At 50.8% G+C, this 17,497-nt stretch overlaps 1 protein-coding gene across 1 annotated transcript; it reads left to right on the top strand.

Moving 5' to 3' along the window:
• The first annotated feature begins 1,697 nt into the window (after positions 1–1,697).
• RPS4X (ribosomal protein S4 X-linked) lies at positions 1,698–11,746 on the top strand. The gene is made up of 7 exons (XM_065411226.1): positions 1,698–1,904; positions 2,520–2,597; positions 3,265–3,445; positions 4,270–4,367; positions 7,226–7,397; positions 9,375–9,532; positions 11,581–11,746. The coding sequence occupies exons 1-7, from the start codon at positions 1,719–1,721 to the stop codon at positions 11,680–11,682; spliced, it is 975 nt and encodes a 324-aa protein (XP_065267298.1). The 5' UTR covers positions 1,698–1,718; the 3' UTR covers positions 11,683–11,746.
• Positions 11,747–17,497: the final 5,751 nt, after the last annotated feature.

The raw sequence follows: 17,497 nt of genomic DNA, 5'->3' as shown, positions 1-17,497 counted from the left end.
CTCAGCACCGACGAGCCCAGCCGGCCGCTCACCTCTTCACACACCCCGGGAGCCCCTCTCGCCGCTGCCGCAGCCCGGGCTTGGCTCCAGGGGACGCCACTTCCCTCCCTCCCTGGCTCCTCACACACTCTGGGCAGGGCTGCCCAGAGAATTTCGGGGGCCCCTTCCATAAAAAAAAGTTGCAATACTATAGTAACATGTATTTGGAAATGTAAAAAATAACTAGTGAAATAGATTCAAAAATTAATCTGTAATAATTTGAAAATACACTAAATACATTATTTAAAAACATTAAATGCTTTAATGGTATGTATACATTTGCAATTACATAATGGGCTGTTGCTGGGTGATGGTTGGTGCCAATGGGCTGTCGCTGCCTGGGGGTGGTGCTGCTGTTGCCCAGGGCTGGGTGGGGAGCTGGGCTCTGGGTTGGGGGGTACCCGGCTCACAGGGGCTGGGCTCAGGGCTGTGGGGAGATGGGGTCGGGGGGTGTCCGGCTCAGAGGGGCTGGGCTCGGCGCTGGGGGTCAGGGCTGTGGGGGGTATGGGGTTGGGGGGTGTCCGGCTCAGAGGGGCTGGGCTTGGAGCTGGGGGTCAGGGTTGTGGGGGATGGGGTCAGGGGGTGCCCAGCTTAGAGGGGCTGGGCTCGGAGCTGGGGGTCAGGGCTGTGGGGAGGATGGGCTTGGGGGGTGCCCAGCTCAGAGGGGCTAGGCTCGGAGCTGGGGGTCAGGGCTGTGGGGGATGGGGTCGGGGGTGCCCGGCTCAGAGGGGCTGGGCTCGGAGCTGGGGGTCAGGGTTGTGGGGGATGGGGTCGGGGGTGCCCTGGCCCCTTACCATGCCGCTTACCCCTCTCCCAAACATCGCTGCAGCCGCCTGGTGTCTCCAGCGGGGCCTGAGTTCCCGCCGCTGGGCCGCAGCTTGCAGCCCCGCCCCCTTACCGGCTGAGATGCCGGGGGATGCGGGAAGACGGAGGCGGGGGGAGCCTTGGACATACCCGGGGCCTGGGGCAAATTGCCCCCCATGCCCCCCCCCCCGGGCGGCCCTGACTCTGGGAGCCCCTCTCGCCTCCACCGCAGCCCGGGCTCGGCTCCAGGGGGCGCCGCTTCTCTCCCTCCGCGCTCCTCATACACTCCGGGAGCCCCTCTCGCGGCCGCTGCAGCCCGGGCTGCGGCGGTGGCTAGAGGGGCTCCCGGAGTGTGTGAGGAGCGGCGGGGGGGGAAGGGAAGGGAAGACTCGGCGCGGCAGCAGGACCCCATCTCCCTCCCTGCATCCCGGGCGCCGCTTCCCTTCCCCCCCCTCACACACTCCGGGAGCCCCTCTAGCCACCGCCGCCCGGGCTGCAGCGGCCGCGAGAGGGGCTGGGGGGGGGGGGGAAGGGAGGGGGGGGGTAAGGGAAGCGGCGCCCGGGATGTAGGGAGGGAGATGGGGTCCTGCTGCCGCTGCCGCGCCGAGTCTCCCCAGGGCAGCGCTGTACAGGGCGCTGCTGGGCTGGGCAGGGGGCGCGGATCCCAGCTCGCGCTGGCAGGGCGAGTGGCTGGGCTAGGGCCGGCTCCCGGCAATGCCGCCCCAAGCAAAAAAATAAAAAATAAAAATAAAAAAGGGGGGCCGGAGTGCCCTCTCTTAGAAAGTGCCGCCCCAAGCACGTGCTTGGAGGGGTGTTGCCTAGAGCCGGCCCTGCCTACAGCCCACGGGTGCCTCGCCAGCCCACGCTGCGCCCGCATGGCACCCTGGGGCTCTACGCTGCAGCTCGGAGACTGGCTGCGCTGCCGCACTGAAGCCTCCCGGCCCGCAGAGGGCGCTATCTGGCACTCGCGTTTAACCAGGCTTGTCCTAGCCGGGCCGCCGTCTGGATATCCGCGGCTAGACGGAAGCGAGCGGTCCTTTTCTCGGCAGAGCGCAGCCATGGTGAGTACGCGGCCTAGTCCCTGGTCCCGTCATCCGTTGCCATCCGCCGCCTGCCGTGGCCCCCGCCGCCGCATCCTGGCCGGGGCGAGGGGACCCCGCTGTATGGGGCCGGAGGGAGCCGGGCCGGAGCCCTGAGGCGCTCTCCCGCCCCGGCCCCAGAGATCCCCGCGGGGCCGAGCGGGAATAGCGGGTTCCCCGAACTCCTGCCGCGGCTCGCGCTGCCCCTGGCGCGGAACGGGTGTTGGACCTGGCCGCCGAGCGGGCCCGGGGAGTGGGAAGGACGGGCCCGAGCAGCTGCCGTGGCTCCAGCGCACACGCGGCGTTAAGGGAGCTCTTACGGAAGGAGGCCGGGTGCGCACAGGGTAACGCGGCTAGGGCTGTGCGTGGAGCTGTGTGTGGGGTGTTACATGGGAACTTTAATCTGTGCAGTCTTGCAGGTACTGAGGCGGCGAATTCGGAGAGGGGGTTGTGGTGGTAACATGCGGAGACGGATACCGCGATACGTTTCCGCCTCACAGTTCCTCATTCTCTGTGTTAACAGCACCACAGGTTCTTAGGAACGACTATCTCGTGAGCAGTTTAGTAGTGTCTTAATCTATCTTTTTCCTACCCAAGGCTCGCGGTCCCAAGAAGCACCTGAAGCGTGTAGCAGCTCCAAAGCATTGGATGCTGGATAAATTGACAGGAGTGTTTGTAAGTATCTGTGAATTCTGCACCTCAAAATCAAAACAAAAATACCGGTTTCACAGCTGGAATGTTTGTCTCCTTTTAATCTGCCTGTATTTGGCTTGGTAGGCGATTGGGAGCTTCTGTGAGGTTTCAGAGTAGCAGGCGTGTTAGTCTGTATCAGCAAAAAGAGCAGGAGTACTTTATGTTCAAATAAATTTGTTAGTCTCTAAGGTGCCACAAGTACTCCTGTTCTTTTTGTGAGGTTTCAGCCATCTCGCCTCCACAAATCCTTGGCATAATTTGCCCACTGGTGGCAAGTAAGAGAAAATTATCTTGGTTGGTGACCACTTGTTTAACTTGGGAGATTTAGAGTGGAGTTTGCAAGAGAGGGAGGCCATTTACATTTGTGGGATGTATTAGTAGTTATTGGGTTGGCTTGTCATAGAATAACTCAAATGTTTAGACCCAAGAACTGTTGTTGGGTGTTTCCCTACTGCAGCTGTCTCTGGCATATAAGGAGCAAGGCTGTCTGTGAGCCAGTGGGATCCAAACTTTATGAAGTTGTGAAGAAATCATAAGTCTAACCTAGTATTTATTGAGCATGTGCTATTTCTGTTTTGGAAGATGGGCTTTGCTGTTTGCCGATGTGATTGAACAGCTGGCAGAAACTTATTTTTTCTTCTCTTTGTAGGCTCCCCGTCCATCAACAGGTCCCCACAAATTGAGGGAATGCCTTCCACTCATCATCTTCCTTAGGAACAGACTCAAGTATGCCTTGACAGGAGATGAGGTCAAGAAGATCTGCATGCAGAGGTTCATCAAGATTGATGGCAAAGTCCGCACTGACATCACCTATCCTGCTGGCTTCATGGGTGAGTGGAGACAAATCCTGGGAGAGATGGGGAGGATTGGGGCAAATGCTCAGCTTAATAAACTGTTGCATGGCAAAAAATGAGCCTTTCATCACCATGCCGTGAAAGCCAGTGTTTGATCTTGGGGGTTACCCAACTGGGTGGATGGGGCAGCTGTTGCTGTGCAGTGTGGCTTGTGTTGGTTAATGTTTTAAGTGCACATTTAACCAGAGGCCATAATTGGCCAAAACCAGCAATCGGTGCATTATTGACACACTTGTTCCTGATTCTGACGGTGAAGGTAGTTTCTGTGAACCTCAACAGATTAAACGGAAGAGAGCAGCTAGCTGACTCTTCAGAACTGTTGGAAAGTCCAATATTTTGTGAGACTTGCAGTTGTTCTGGGAAACCACTTCCAAACCATGTTGTTGGCCTTGCTTAAGCATTGGACTCCGCCAGTAGTTGCTCTGCTTTAGTTTTAAGTTGCATACTGCCACTAGTATTACTAACAAATATTTGCAACCTCTGAGTGGTCCTTTGCACCTGGAACTACTTTCCAACTTATCTGACCTGAGTCTTGCATAGCCCACTATTCCATGACTCATTCTAATTTTAGCCAGTTACCGTGTAGACTGGTAGCTATTCAGGAGTGGGGGCTTATGTCGACATGGCTGGCCCACTGTACGGAGTTTTTATATACTTCATGGTGCTATATAAATGAGAACTCCTCGCTGATGGTGGAACCTCTAGTGTGAATGCTACCGAATGGGGTAGCTTTCAAGCTATGATAAAGGGCTAAGAACCTGGAAATGCCTCTCCTAATGAATTTGTTTGTTTGAAACCAGATGTCATCAGTATTGAGAAGACAGGTGAGCACTTCCGTCTGGTATACGACACCAAGGGTCGTTTTGCAGTTCACCGCATCACAGCTGAAGAGGCCAAGGTGAGCCCCTCTCTCTGGCAGTGTTTGGGAATGTTTTGTTTGCTTCTGAACTTGGTGCAGCCAGCAGAGTGGCTGGGTTTTGCTGCAGGTATCAAAACTCCCATGTGCATGAATCTAAAAGTTGGTGTCGGTCCTACTGCCTTGAGAGATAATCTGAGACATTCAACGTACCAGGTGCAGTCTCCATGGGGTTAAAGGGGAAGTGGTGAGGGCTTATGTAGTCTCCATACACAGAAGGGTGCAGCTGGCTGTCTAGTACGTGGCAGTCCAAAGTGATCTCTGTTTAAAACTTGTTTTATTATCCTTGCTGTAAGCCTTCCCTGGAGCCTTTTGAGTGGGGTGCATGTGCAGCTGTTCATTGGGGTCTTTACAAAGTGCTTGTTGAAGCATCACAGTGCAAATGGTCAAAATACACAGTGGGCTACAAGATTAGAGGAGGAATACAGCTGTACTAAAATGAACCACTTTAGATGACATTAACTGTCTCTTCACTGAAGACCTGTCACATGGGCTCCCCGGTGGGCAAAAACGTTCGCTCTGGTGCACTCCCAAGTTGTTGTGCAGTCTGCTACTCTCCCTGCATCTATGTTCAAACTAGCCCCTACAGGGGGTAGTCAATACATGGGCTGTGGGCCAAATCTGGACTGCCAGATGCTTTTGAATGGAACCCAAACTCTTTATTTACTTATTATTATTGTTGGGTTTTTATTGTTTTCTCTGGAGTCTGGACCTCAACTATATCTTGACCAAGAAATTTGGACTTTGATAAAAAAATAATTGACTATCCCTCCTTTAGCTCTGGTTAATCTGGTGCAACTTCCCAATATAGATTACTGTGACTTTAAATTGAGTACAGTTCTAGTACAGACACAGCCTTATTTTTACCAAATGCTCAAGACAGAATTTTCTGGGTGCAGTAAATATTAAACCTGCCTGTAAGTTCCTTTTGCTTTAAACAATTATACACTCTCTGATCAAGTTCTGAGACTTGATCCCTGTTTTGCAACAGTAAAAATTGGAATGGAAAATTGGCTTGCTAAACCCAGGGTTTTGAGTTAAATCCTTGAGGGGGGCCATTTAGGGATCTGGGGCAAAAATCTGTCTGGGGATTGGTCCTCCTTTGAGCAGGGGGTTGGACTAGATGACCTCCTGAGGTCCCTTCCAACCCTGATAGTCTATGATTCTATGATAAGAGGCCTGCGCCAATATTCTGTATCTGGTGGTGCGTGAATTGTCACTTATTTGGGGAAGTTGGTATCTGTGGAAGAAATGGCCATTGGGTTGGGTCCAGGGGTCCTGGTCACTGGAGTAATCTCAGACTCAATAGTGGTTTCATCTGTCTTTAAATTGGAAGCCGCAAGGATGTCTGAAAACTGCTGCCCTTATTTGTGTTTGTATGCAAAATCTGCTCTTGATGGACGGCATGAGCACAGGAAGGGCAGTGCAAGCTGTAAAACAGAATGGCTATTAACTGGAGACGACTCAGCAAAGTTTCTCAAATTCAAATGTGAAGTCAAAACCTTTGTCCTTACAGACAGACACACTAAAATAATGGTTCTCCAACTCTTGCATCAGAGAATTTATCTCAGTGTGGCTGTTCTGTGAAATTACATGATGTGGTACCTTGCTTAAGCGTTCTTAGTTTAGAAAACAATAAACATTTCTACTTGTAACTGCCAGCCCTGTGGTTTGGCTGGGTTAGTTCTGCCATACATGTAATCTCACTAGTAGACACTGTAGGCCAAATCACTCCTTCAGCGACATTTGTTCCTTCCCCTTTGTTGCCATTTAGTGTTGCACAAGTGTCCGATGGGATAATTTGGTCTACAAACTATTGGTGGTACATGAGCAGGAAAGGTCTCAACTTGATTCCCAGATCCCAGGAGGAGATTTTAGGGCTGGTAGTTAGAGGAAAACATCATTTTACTTGAAAACTCAGCAGTTTAGATCTAAGGGAGGCACAATGGACACATCTTCACGGTGCTGCTTTTGGTTATACTTCTGAGTAGAACCATGCTCAAATCTCTTTGTGGACACCTCCCCTCCCAATCTAGATCTTTTGGAGCACTTGGGTTATCTAGAAAGTAAAATTAGGGTAACATTAGGAGAAGGTGAAAATAAACTTGCTTTGCTGCAGTGGGGATGGGGATGTACAGTACTCAATGCCTGACTGCTCTAATCTCCAGGCTACGCTGAAGTCTGATTCTCTCCTGTATTTGCTGCCCTCTCAGCTATGTTGTGACTCTCAAATTTGATCACTGTTAAATTTACACCACAGAGACATGAAGTAGCCATGTAGGGATCAGAGGTTAGAAAACCATTAGCTTTGTAGACCACATGAAAGGGTTCTGGCAACTGCTCTTGGTCGTGGGCCACAGTCCAGGGACCTACACTGGAAGCAAAATCTGGAAATCAGCTTCTCTTCTACTTGCCTGCCAGGTTCACAGTTCCCTTTGTAAGAGGCCTTCTCTGAAAAGCCTCAAGTGCAGTGTAATTTGTGTTAAAAATGGACTTGGCCTCAAGCTGTCTTTTGTTACTGAGCTGGGATGTCAGTGAATACCTCTGCTGACCTGCCCAAGGCCAGCAGCAAGACAGTCGTGGTGGAAGTGCTGGAGAGGGGGGAGAGTTGCTCCCTTTAACTTCACTCTGGAGTAAATGAGTATTTTGAAAGCCTCTTTTTTGGACACTTTGTTCTGGAGTGGAGCTTGGCCTCTGCCCTTGGCACATGGCTTATCGAGCAGTGCTGATGCTATTGTGCAGAGGTGATGCTTCATATGTTGTATCTAGGTCCTGCCCTGAGCCATATAAGCTGTCAGTCTAGTCTGCTTGCATTCATTGCTGTTGGCTTGTGTTCACAGTACAAACTGTGCAAGGTGAGGAAGATATTTGTGGGTACTAAAGGAATCCCTCACCTGGTGACCCACGATGCCCGTACCATCCGCTACCCAGATCCCCTCATCAAGGTGAATGACACTATCCAGATTGACCTTGAGACTGGCAAGATCACAGACTTCATCAAGTTTGACACAGGTACGTCCTTCCATCTCCTCCAGCACTCAGCTCTCCAAAATAGGAGACCAGGGGTTTGAATAAATGGGGCTATAGCATCCCCCCTTCAAAGGGAAGAAGGCATTTAGCTGAGCTGCACCGTCTATGGGATCCGATTTTATTAGATGGGCACAAAGTGGGCTTGGAGGTGCCAGAGCAGTTTCATAGTCCCATGTCCAAGTGTAACAGCAATACTGACTTCCTGGTTTTAGACCACTGTGCGGTATAGCTGCTGGGGAACTTACCGAGTGAAAATTGGCACAGATCTAACATGCAGGCAGCAGCACCTGGGGTATGTGGGAATAAAATAGGCAATGCCCTTGGGCTAACTGTTGCCTGTTGTAAGGCGAGCATTTGATTCCAGGCATGGGATGGAATAGGAGTGGTAGGGAAATTTCTAGATTATAGAAGTTTCATTGCTCCTTCCTCGTCACACTCCAGATATAAGCTCCCCCAGTGTACATTGTTTATGATGTCTAGTGCTGTTTCAAATGAGGCACCTCTCTGAAATGTGGATTGCCAAAGACTGTCTTAAGGCAGGTCTGCACTTGAAACACTGCATCAGCGCAGACACAGCGCTGTCTACACTGGTGTGTAGGTTGGTATAACTGCATTGGACAGGGGTGGATTAGTCTCACAGAACGACGTAGTTATACTGAAGTAATTTTGTAGTGTAGACCAGGGCCAAATCTTAATTTCTGTTTCTCAGTAGGGTCTTCTCCACAGGCAGTGTAGGGTTCATGTTTCCGGGGCTGCTCTACAGACCTCTGCTAGTCCCGCAATGAGAGAAGGTGGTTCTCTAGTTGTCCTGGCAGAGGAGGTGCCCTCCATGTGTGGCCTGGGGTAGGGGGAGGAGTGGGGACTCTTCCTGACTTTACTCAGACTGAGTGCACAGGGGCTTGAGTGGGGGAAGTGGAAGAGCCCCAATGCCTGCACTTGAATTGCATTTTTTGGTTGTAGACTGTTTCTCTTCACGATGTTTCCTCTTCCCTTGCCCAAACTGGAAGGGATGCCACGTAAACTGTGTGTTCCCTGCTGCAAACCCAAATGCATCGCTGCTGTTGAGATAATCTCTCGCCCTGGTGTTGCATTTGTGTCTTGTGGAGGGGCTGACAGTAACCCATTCACGTAACATCTTGTGCCATGCTAAGGCAGTAACACGTGCAACGTTGGTGTGCAGTTATATGTAAATTCTTCTAAACGTGTGGCACACATTTGATGTGCCACATCTCAACTTCAGTATTGATCAAGGCAGGAGCTTAAAGAAAGCCCTGATTTCTTTAACTGACTTCTTCATGTCGATCATCACTTCCAGTAGGACAGCGCTGATGGGGTTGGAGAAACCTGGGTCATAGAAGTGAAACACTTGGTCTCAAAAATAACACCCTTACCTCCCATGTTTCAAACTTTGTAAAAAAGTTACTTATTTTGTCCTGATGGTCTCTAAATCGTGATGGTGTTTTGAGGGTCCCTCTGTATAGTGCAGTCTTTTGGATAGGAGGAGTGAGGTTATGACCAGTAGGAATAAAACTGAGTGAATGAAAAAATATGACTGCACTGGAATAAAGCAGTGAACACCAGCTTCTCACTGCAACTGTTCACATTTGGTGTAAACTTAAACAGATGCCGCTAGCACCTGTCCATGGACTTGCATGGCCTGAGGTGGCCTCACTTGTTGGACAGTCAGCCTAATTGTAGTAGGTCATCGGGTGCCAACACAACTAATTGGACCATGTGCTGTCCGGTCTTTTGTCTTTGTAGCATCTTGGTCTGACTGGTAGGGTTTCTGCTTGACTTCTGTACAGGGGCATTACCTTATTGCAGCAGCATCGGACCAGACAGTGGTGCCCCATCTCTAGCAGTGGTCCACACAGGGTATAAATGATGATGCACATTGTCATAAAGTGTGTGGGGTTTATTCAGATTCACAAACTCACTAGTGGTCTTCTTTCCACTTAGGTAACCTGTGTATGGTGACTGGTGGTGCTAACTTGGGCCGTATTGGTGTGATCACTAACCGGGAGAGACACCCAGGCTCGTTCGATGTGGTGCACGTGAAGGATGCCAATGGCAACAGCTTTGCCACCAGGCTCTCTAACATTTTTGTTATTGGCAAAGTAAGTGTGAGCTAATAGAACCCCTATTGCTTTCCCTTCCCATGTCGTGGCTTGTGCTGAAGAGCCTCCTGCTGGATAGATGTCTCACTTAGGGGGAAGGGGCAAACAAGGTGCTAACTGCAAGAGAGACGGATGTGTTCCCAAGCTAATTCTGAGCTTGTTCTGTCTGAAGCTGCTGCTCCAGCTGCTGTCCATAGCAAAAGTTAAACATTGGCTGGGGCTGCCATCTGGCTCCACCCCATGTGGTCCCAACCTCCTACAGGCTGTGGCCTGTTCACATGGCTGCCCTCACACCCACATTAGTTGTAATGCAAACATTTTTGACCAAAACAGCCAAATTGCTCCGTGAATGTACAGAAACCATTGTGTGTGCTGAATTGAAAGGTGGTGACCTCAATGCACTGGCTGTGATCCATAAGCTGAGCATGTCCACTCATGCAGGCCATTTTCCCATGAACGTGTCCTCATGCTGTGGAACTTGAGAGCAGATTGTGGCTTCTGATCAGCTAGCAGAGGTCACTCTACAAAGCAACAAGATGCTGTGCTGTGCTAATGGAAATCCACCTGCTCTTTACCATGTTGGCCAGAAGGGATCCTGTGATAATCTAGCCCGCTCTCCAGTGTAACACACACAGGCCACAGAACTGCCCTGAAATAATTCCCTGTTTGAGCTACAGCAGATGGTTTAGAAAAACATCCAGTCTTGACTTTAAAACCACCAGTGATGGCAAAGCCACCACAACCCCTGGCAAACTGTTCCAATGGTTAATTACTCTCATGGGGTCCCATTCTGAAAGAGGTGACTGTTTGAGGCCTGAGACCAAAGTGGGGTGGCCTCAGTAAGGCTGCAAAGGGGTCACAGGTGCAGTTACTCCAGATACAGTGACTAGGTGGAGGACTAGTTAATAACTGCTAAAGAGGCAGTTCACAAGTCACTAAAGGCTCTTGACCAAACAGCAAGCATTAGGAAGACAGTCTCTGCTCATTGAATACAGTATTTTAAAAATAGTTACATACAAGTAACTCCTCATTTGTACTTCCAGCAGCAAGGAAAAGGAACAGGTATTAGAATATGCTTTGGACATATTAGCCCAGCCATTAAGGGTCTGATTCTGCAAAGTGCTAAATGCCTTCAGCTCCCACTGATCTTGATGGGAGAGGAGGATGCCTGCCGCTTACAGGCTCGGACCATAAGAAGGAATATATATTTTAAAGTGGGGCACTTTGCACCAATGCCGCAGTACATGATGGGTAACAAATTCCTGCAGCTATGTTGCCTTTATATTGTCGAAGAGGAAGGAGGCAGGGATTCGGCTGCTAGTGCAAAATTCTGAGACCATGTGTGTCCCTGGTGTTACCCCACTGACCTGTGGGACACCAGACTGAATTTAGTCCTGTGCCTATCCATGAGTTCTGTCACTCAGTAAACTATACTGTGTGGCTATACTGGATCTGTGCAGCGGTGCTTGAGTTATGTCCTGCACGTAGGGGAAATGTTCCACTTGATCCTGTAATCTGTGTGTGAAATCTGCTGTGGGTTTTTGACTGATGAGCTGGAACTAGGGAATGCACTGGCAGAGCAGCTGACTACCCTGGCATTTCAGGATTAACTTTACTTTGATCCCCATGATGGATTTCCTATGAAAGACTAAGGTCTTGTCTAAACAAGGTTTTTTAAACCAGTTTAGTTAAACTGGTACAAATCCTTGTGTGGCTGCTCTTCTGCTTTGAAGCATTTATTTCAGCGTAGCTTAAATCTGTTCCTAATAGACTTAAGCTAAATTGAAATGAGTGTCCATGCAGCCTTTTGCATTTGTTTTAACTGAATCTGTTTTAAATCCCACCTTAACACAAAGTTGCACCAATAAATTTAACAAGCCCTTAGAAGCTGCTGCAAAGAGAACCGAATTTACTTCTCAAGAGGGAGGTTTTCTTAGGCCTGGAATAACATGGAGGGAGAGGGGGGTGTAGTCTGGAGTTGGGTAAAGCACCGATACTATGACGGTTGCTTGATTGTACTGTGTTGTGATTCTCCCATCTTGCTTTAGGGTAACAAGCCATGGATCTCCCTGCCCCGTGGAAAGGGAATCCGTCTGACCATTGCTGAAGAGAGAGACAAGAGACTGGCAGCCAAACAGAGCAGCAGTTAAACCCTCAAAAGTGGACAAACAGCAGGCCATTTCCTTTGTTAAATAAAATTGTTACCAACTGAAACACTGCCTTTTTCCCCACCCTCTGAACACCAGTTCTTGCAGTCCTGTGGTTCTGATAAGCTGGCAGTGCACTGCAGGCTACCAAATCACAGGACTCTGGTCACTCTAGAATACTAGGTCACGTAGAAGGAAGCAGCTGAGCTACTACCTGTCCCACATTCTAAGCCAGGGGTTGGCAACCTATGGCATGTGTGCCAAAGGTGGCACGCGTGCCGATTTTGCCTGGCACGCAGCTCCCAGACAGCGTCCCAGCCACCGGCCCTGCTCAGCCCGCTGCTGGCTGAATGAACGGAACCCTAGACCGGCAGGAGGCTGAGCGGGGGCCGGTGGCCGGGACCCTAGACCGGCAGCAGGCACGCCCCCCCTCACTGAGCTCGGGTTCTGCGGCTCCGGGAAGTGTGAGCTGCCGCTGCCCCTCCTGGAGCTTCCCCCACTCCTGCTGCCTCAGCACTCTGCGGGGGAGGGGCTGTGCGCACGGCATCGTGGAGCCAGTGTCTGACCGGCATGGGCATGGAAGGGGCAGTCAGGGAGCAGGGGGTGGGTTGGAAGGGTCTGGAGTTCTGGGGGTCCTGTCAGGGGGCGGGGAGTGGTTGGATGGGGTGTGGGAGTCCCGGGAGTCTGTCTGGGGGTGTGGATAAGGGTCGGGTCAGGTAGGGGGTAGGTTCCTACGGGGGGCAGTTAGGGTGGGGGGGTCTCAGGAGGGGGCAGTCAGGGGACAAGGAACAGGGAGGCTTAGGGGGTGGGGTTCCAGGGGGCAGTTAGGGGCAGGAGTCCCTGGGGGGGCAGTCAGGGGACAAGGAGCGGGGTGGGGTTGGGAGTTCTGAGGGGGGCAGTCGGGGTGGGAAGTAGGGGGGGAGTGGGTGGGGGCGGGGCTCCTGCCCCCCCGTCCTCTCTTTTGATTGTTGAAATATGGTAACCCTAGGCGAGGGGGCTGCATGCATCTGCTGCAGCCTGCAGGGGGGGTGGGGGGCGTGGCTGCTCCCTGCTAGTGGCGTCGCCGCCTTTGCAGGGCTGCTGCCTCCCTGCACCATGCCGGCTCCTCTGGCTGGGGCTTGCTGCCGCCGCAAGTGGAACACTCTGGCTCTCCCGTGCCTCCGGAAGGCGGCTTCTCCCTGCTGAGCTGCTGCAGCAGCTCAAGCCCGACAAAGCCAGTGAGTGGACTCGGGGTGGGAGCCACCGGGGTGGGGTGAGTAGGACTTGCGGGGGAGCTGTGCACTCTCCAGGGGAGTACAGGGGGTAGGGACGGGGGAACCTGGTCTGGGGAGCAGCCCCTGGGCACGGCTGGCCCCTGGGGTCTATAAAGGCTTGGGATTTGCCCCTCAATGAACCGATGTGCGGGGGGGGGGGGGGGGAGAGGTTGAAGTTTCGCCTAGGGCGCAAAATAGCCTTGCACCGGCCCTGCCCCAGGGGGTGCATGCTCCCCAGGTTAAGAACCACTGTACTAAACTGATAAGATCTGCATTTTAATTTTAAATGAAGCTTCTTAAACATTTAAAAAAACTTGTTTACTTTACATACAACAATAGTTTATAGACTTATAGAGAGAGAGCTTCTAAAAACGTTAAAATGTATTACCGGGACGCGAAACCTTAAATTAGAGTGAATAAATGAAGACTCGGCACACCACTTCTGAAAGGTTGCCGACCCCTGTTCTAACCTAAAGTTGCGGGGTGGGGAAGACTCCTTGCTACTGGGGTCTTAAGACAGGTCAGTTGTGAGAAGCTTCTTCACAAAGCCACAGTCCTCTAATGCTTTTCCCCTTAGAGCAAGGGTTCTCAAATTGGGGGTTGTGACCCCTTGGGGTCATGAGGTTATGGGGGGGCAGTCGTGAGCTTTCAGCCTCAACCCCCAAACCCTGCTTCACCTGCAGCATTTATAATAGTGTGAAATATTAAAAAGAGTATTTTTAATTTGTAAGGAAGGTTGCACTCAGAGGCTTGCTGTGTGAAAGGGTTCACCAATGCAAAAGTTTGAGGCTGTCTGCTGCCTCCCAACAAAATTAAACTAAAAAATGGGTTGTCATATTTTGTATATCTACACAACAGCATCATCTTCTAATATAGATAGATCTTCAGAGACAAAGCAGAAGAGGAGGGTTTATGACCAAACTGCTGCTAGCTCAGGTTGTTGTACATTTGTTACATCTTGCCCTACTACATCGTTTTCTGTGACCCTGGCCCAGCCTGGATCATGGATTGCTGCTCCTCCACCCTATTGATGCGGTAAATCTGAGTTGACTAAAGACAGGAAGGCCTCTTATGCTGACACAGTAGAACCTCAGAGTTTAAAAAAAAAATTTTTTTTGACAAAGTAAGGAAATGGTTTCTGTGCTTTTAATTTGAAGTAAGATGTTTAAAAGCTGCAGTTTCTTCTGCAGAGTAAAGTTTCTAAGCTGTATTAAGTCAAGAACATTTGAAAGAACCAGAATATTTGCTTACAAGAAGTGGAAACTTGGACAGATGACTAGGGAGGAGTATAAAAATATTGCTCAAGTATGCAGGGGTGTAATCAGGAAGGCCAAAACACAACTGGAGTTGCAGCTAGCAAGGGATGTGAAGGGTAACAAGAAGGGTTTCCACAGGTATGTTAGCAACAAGAAAAAGGTCATGAAAAATGTGGGACCCTTAATGAATGGGGGAGGTAACCTAGTGACAGATGATGTGGAAAAAGCTGAAGTACTGAATGCTTTTTTTGTTTCGGTCTTCACAGACAAGGTCAACTCCCACATTGCTGTCCTGGGCAACACAGTATGGGGAGGAGGTGAGCAGCCCTCAGTGGTGAAAGAACAGGTTAAGGACTATTTAGAAAAGCTGGACATGCACAAGTCCATGGGTCCAGATCTAATGCACCCTAGGGTGCTGAGGGAATTGGCTGATGTGATTGCAGAGCCATTGGCCATTATCTTTGAAAACTGGTGGTGATCGGGGGAGGTCCCGGATGATTGGAAAAAGGCAAATATAGTGCCCATCTTTAAAAAAGGGAAGAAGGAGAACCCAGGGAACTACAGACCAGTCAGCCTCACCTCAGTCCCTGGAAAAATCATGGAGCAGGTCCTCAAGGAAACCATTTTGAAGCACTTGGAGGAGAGGAAGGTGATCAGGAAGAGTCAACATGGCTTCACCAAGGGCAAGTCATGTCTGAGCAACCTGATTGCCTTCTATGATGAGATGACTGTCTCTGTGGATATGGGGAAAGCAGTGGACATGATATATCTTGACTTTAGCAAAGCTTTTGATATGGTCTCCCACAGTATTCTTGCCAGCAAGTTAAAAAAGTATGGATTGGATGAATGGACTATAAGGTGGATAGAAAGCTGGCTAGATTGTCAGGCTCAATGAGTAGTGATCAATGGCTTGATGTCCAGTTGGCAGCCGGTATCAAGCGGAGTGCCCCAGCAGTCAGTCTTGAGGCTGGTTTTGTTCAATGTTTTTATTAATGATCTAGATAATGGGATAGATTGCACCCTCAGCAAGTTCGCGATGACACTAAGCTGGGGGGAGAGGTAGATACACTGGAGAGTAGGGATAGGGTCCAGAGTCGCCTAGACAAATTGGAGAATTGGGCCAAAAGAAATCTGATGAGGTTCAACAAGGACAAGTACAGAGTCCTGCACTTAGGATGGAAAAATCCCATGCACTGCTATAGGCTGGGGACCGACTGACTAAGCAGCAGTTCTGCAGAAAAGGACTCGGGGATTACAGTGGATGAGAAGCTGGATATGAGTCAGCAGTGTGCCCTTGTTGCCAAGAAGGCTAAGGGCATATTGGGCTGTATTAGTAGGAGCATTGCCAGCAGATCGAGGGAAGTGATTATTCCCTTCTATTCGGCACTGATTAGGCCACATCAGGAATATTGCGTCCAGTTTTGGGCCCCCCACTACAGAAAGGATGTGGACAAATTGGAGAGTCCAGCGGAGGGCAATGAAAATGATCAGGGGGCTGAGGCACATGACTTACAAGGAGAGGCTGAGGGAACTGGGCTTGTTTAGTCTGCAGAAGAGAAGAGTGATGGGGGATTTGATAGCCTTCAACTACCTGAAAGGGGGTTCCAAAGAGGATGGAGCTAGACTGTTCTCAGTGGTGGCAGATGACAGAACAAGGAGTCATGGTCTCAAGTTGCAGTGGGGGAGGTTTAGGTTGGATATTAGGAAACACTGTTTCACTAGGAGGGTGGTGAAGCACTGGAATGTGTTACCTAGGGAGGTGGTGGAATCTCCATCCTTAGAGGTTTTTTAAGGCTTGTCTTGACAAATCCCAGGCTGGGATGATTTAGTTGGTGTTGGTCCAGCTTTGAGCAGGGGGTTGGACTAGATGACCTCCTGAGGTCTCTTTCAACCCTAATCTTCTATGATTCTATGAACATTTGAGAGTTATGAACAGCCTCCATTCCTGAGGTTTTCATAACTGAGTTCTATTGTACTGTACATGGGCTAGGGCTACACATGGCACCTAAATCATTCAGAGAGTTGCTAGTTCTCTAACTGCCTGAGTCGTGCAGCAGGGGCAAGACCTGTAATTTCTGAAGTTTAAGACACCAGAAATCTTGGCCGGAGCCCTATCAGTCCAGAAAGACAGACAAGTTCTCCCACAAATCACTGGGAAGGGATCACAGCGGCTCAGCTCACTGCAGCCTTAAGAGCGATTGGATGTGCCCCTGGAAATAGGAGCACTGCTCCTGGGTGAGCACAGCACCAGTGTGGACACAGCAACTCAGCTAAGGGAGAGCCAGCCTATCCCGGGCAATCAATCCCTCAGAGGCTCGGCCGCTGTTCTCAGCAGGGTTGATAGGGTGACCAGACAGCAAATGTGAAAAATCAGGACAGGGTGTGGGGTAATAGGAGCCTATATAAGAAAAAGACCCCAAAATCGAGACTGTCCCTATAAAATCAGGACATCTGGTCACCCTAAGGGCTGATCAGATGAAGGGGAACCGGAAGTGCTGACAGGTGTGATGCTGGTATCCCAGCTTGTCCAGGGCATCTGAGCTGAGATTCTCAGTCCAGGCTTTGTGTTCCAGGCCCTGCAATGTCCTTTCTGGTGGTTGTGGGATGTAACATTTCGGTAGCCAAGCAGTAGGGGTTGGGAAGGTGCTGTCCATGAAGGGGTCCTCCTACATCTGGGGGAATGGGCTCAGCTCTTAACCCCTGCCTGCCAGAGCAGAAAGGGGGGCATGACCTCTTCTGTCTGGGGCTCCCCCCAGAGACCATGCTGCTTCTCTGCACTGCTTGCTGTAGCCCCCCTTCCCTACTCTGTGACCCCAGGAAAGGGCAGCAAGACCAGTTGGGGCAGGGCAGAGTGGGGCACATTCAACCTGGAGAGGGGGGCTCGTGCCCACACTGCTGTGGGTGGGGGAGGGCACCCAAAGGGCATCAGAGGGGCTAGGCTGATGTGCCCAGGGATGTGTGTGAGGGGATGAGGTTGCACCCTGTGGTCGCATGGCCCCTTAGGGCCTTGTGATGGGAATGGCTGCCCTCGCTTCCCCTGTAGCTAGCTGCCCCTTCTCCTGGGGTGTTTGCCCCTGCTGTCCCCATGGGCCTTTCCCTTGCAGGGGTCTGTCTGTGTGAGCAGTGAGGGGTTAGTGGGAGCTGAGGCCAGGCTGGCTGGGTGGATGACAGTGGGATGCACCATCCAGAGATGCTTCCCTTCAGAGCCTCCCCAATGGGGGGACTTGGGGATCAAGCAACTACTGCCCATGCTAGGGTGCCCAGACAGCAAGTGTGAAAAATCAGGACGGGGTGGGGAGTAATAGGAGC

This window comes from Emys orbicularis, chromosome 9 (assembly GCF_028017835.1).
Source record: "Emys orbicularis isolate rEmyOrb1 chromosome 9, rEmyOrb1.hap1, whole genome shotgun sequence".
NCBI lineage: Eukaryota > Metazoa > Chordata > Testudines > Emydidae > Emys > Emys orbicularis.
Note: the sequence above shows the minus strand (reverse complement) of the source record. Positions and strands in the feature narration are given on the sequence as shown.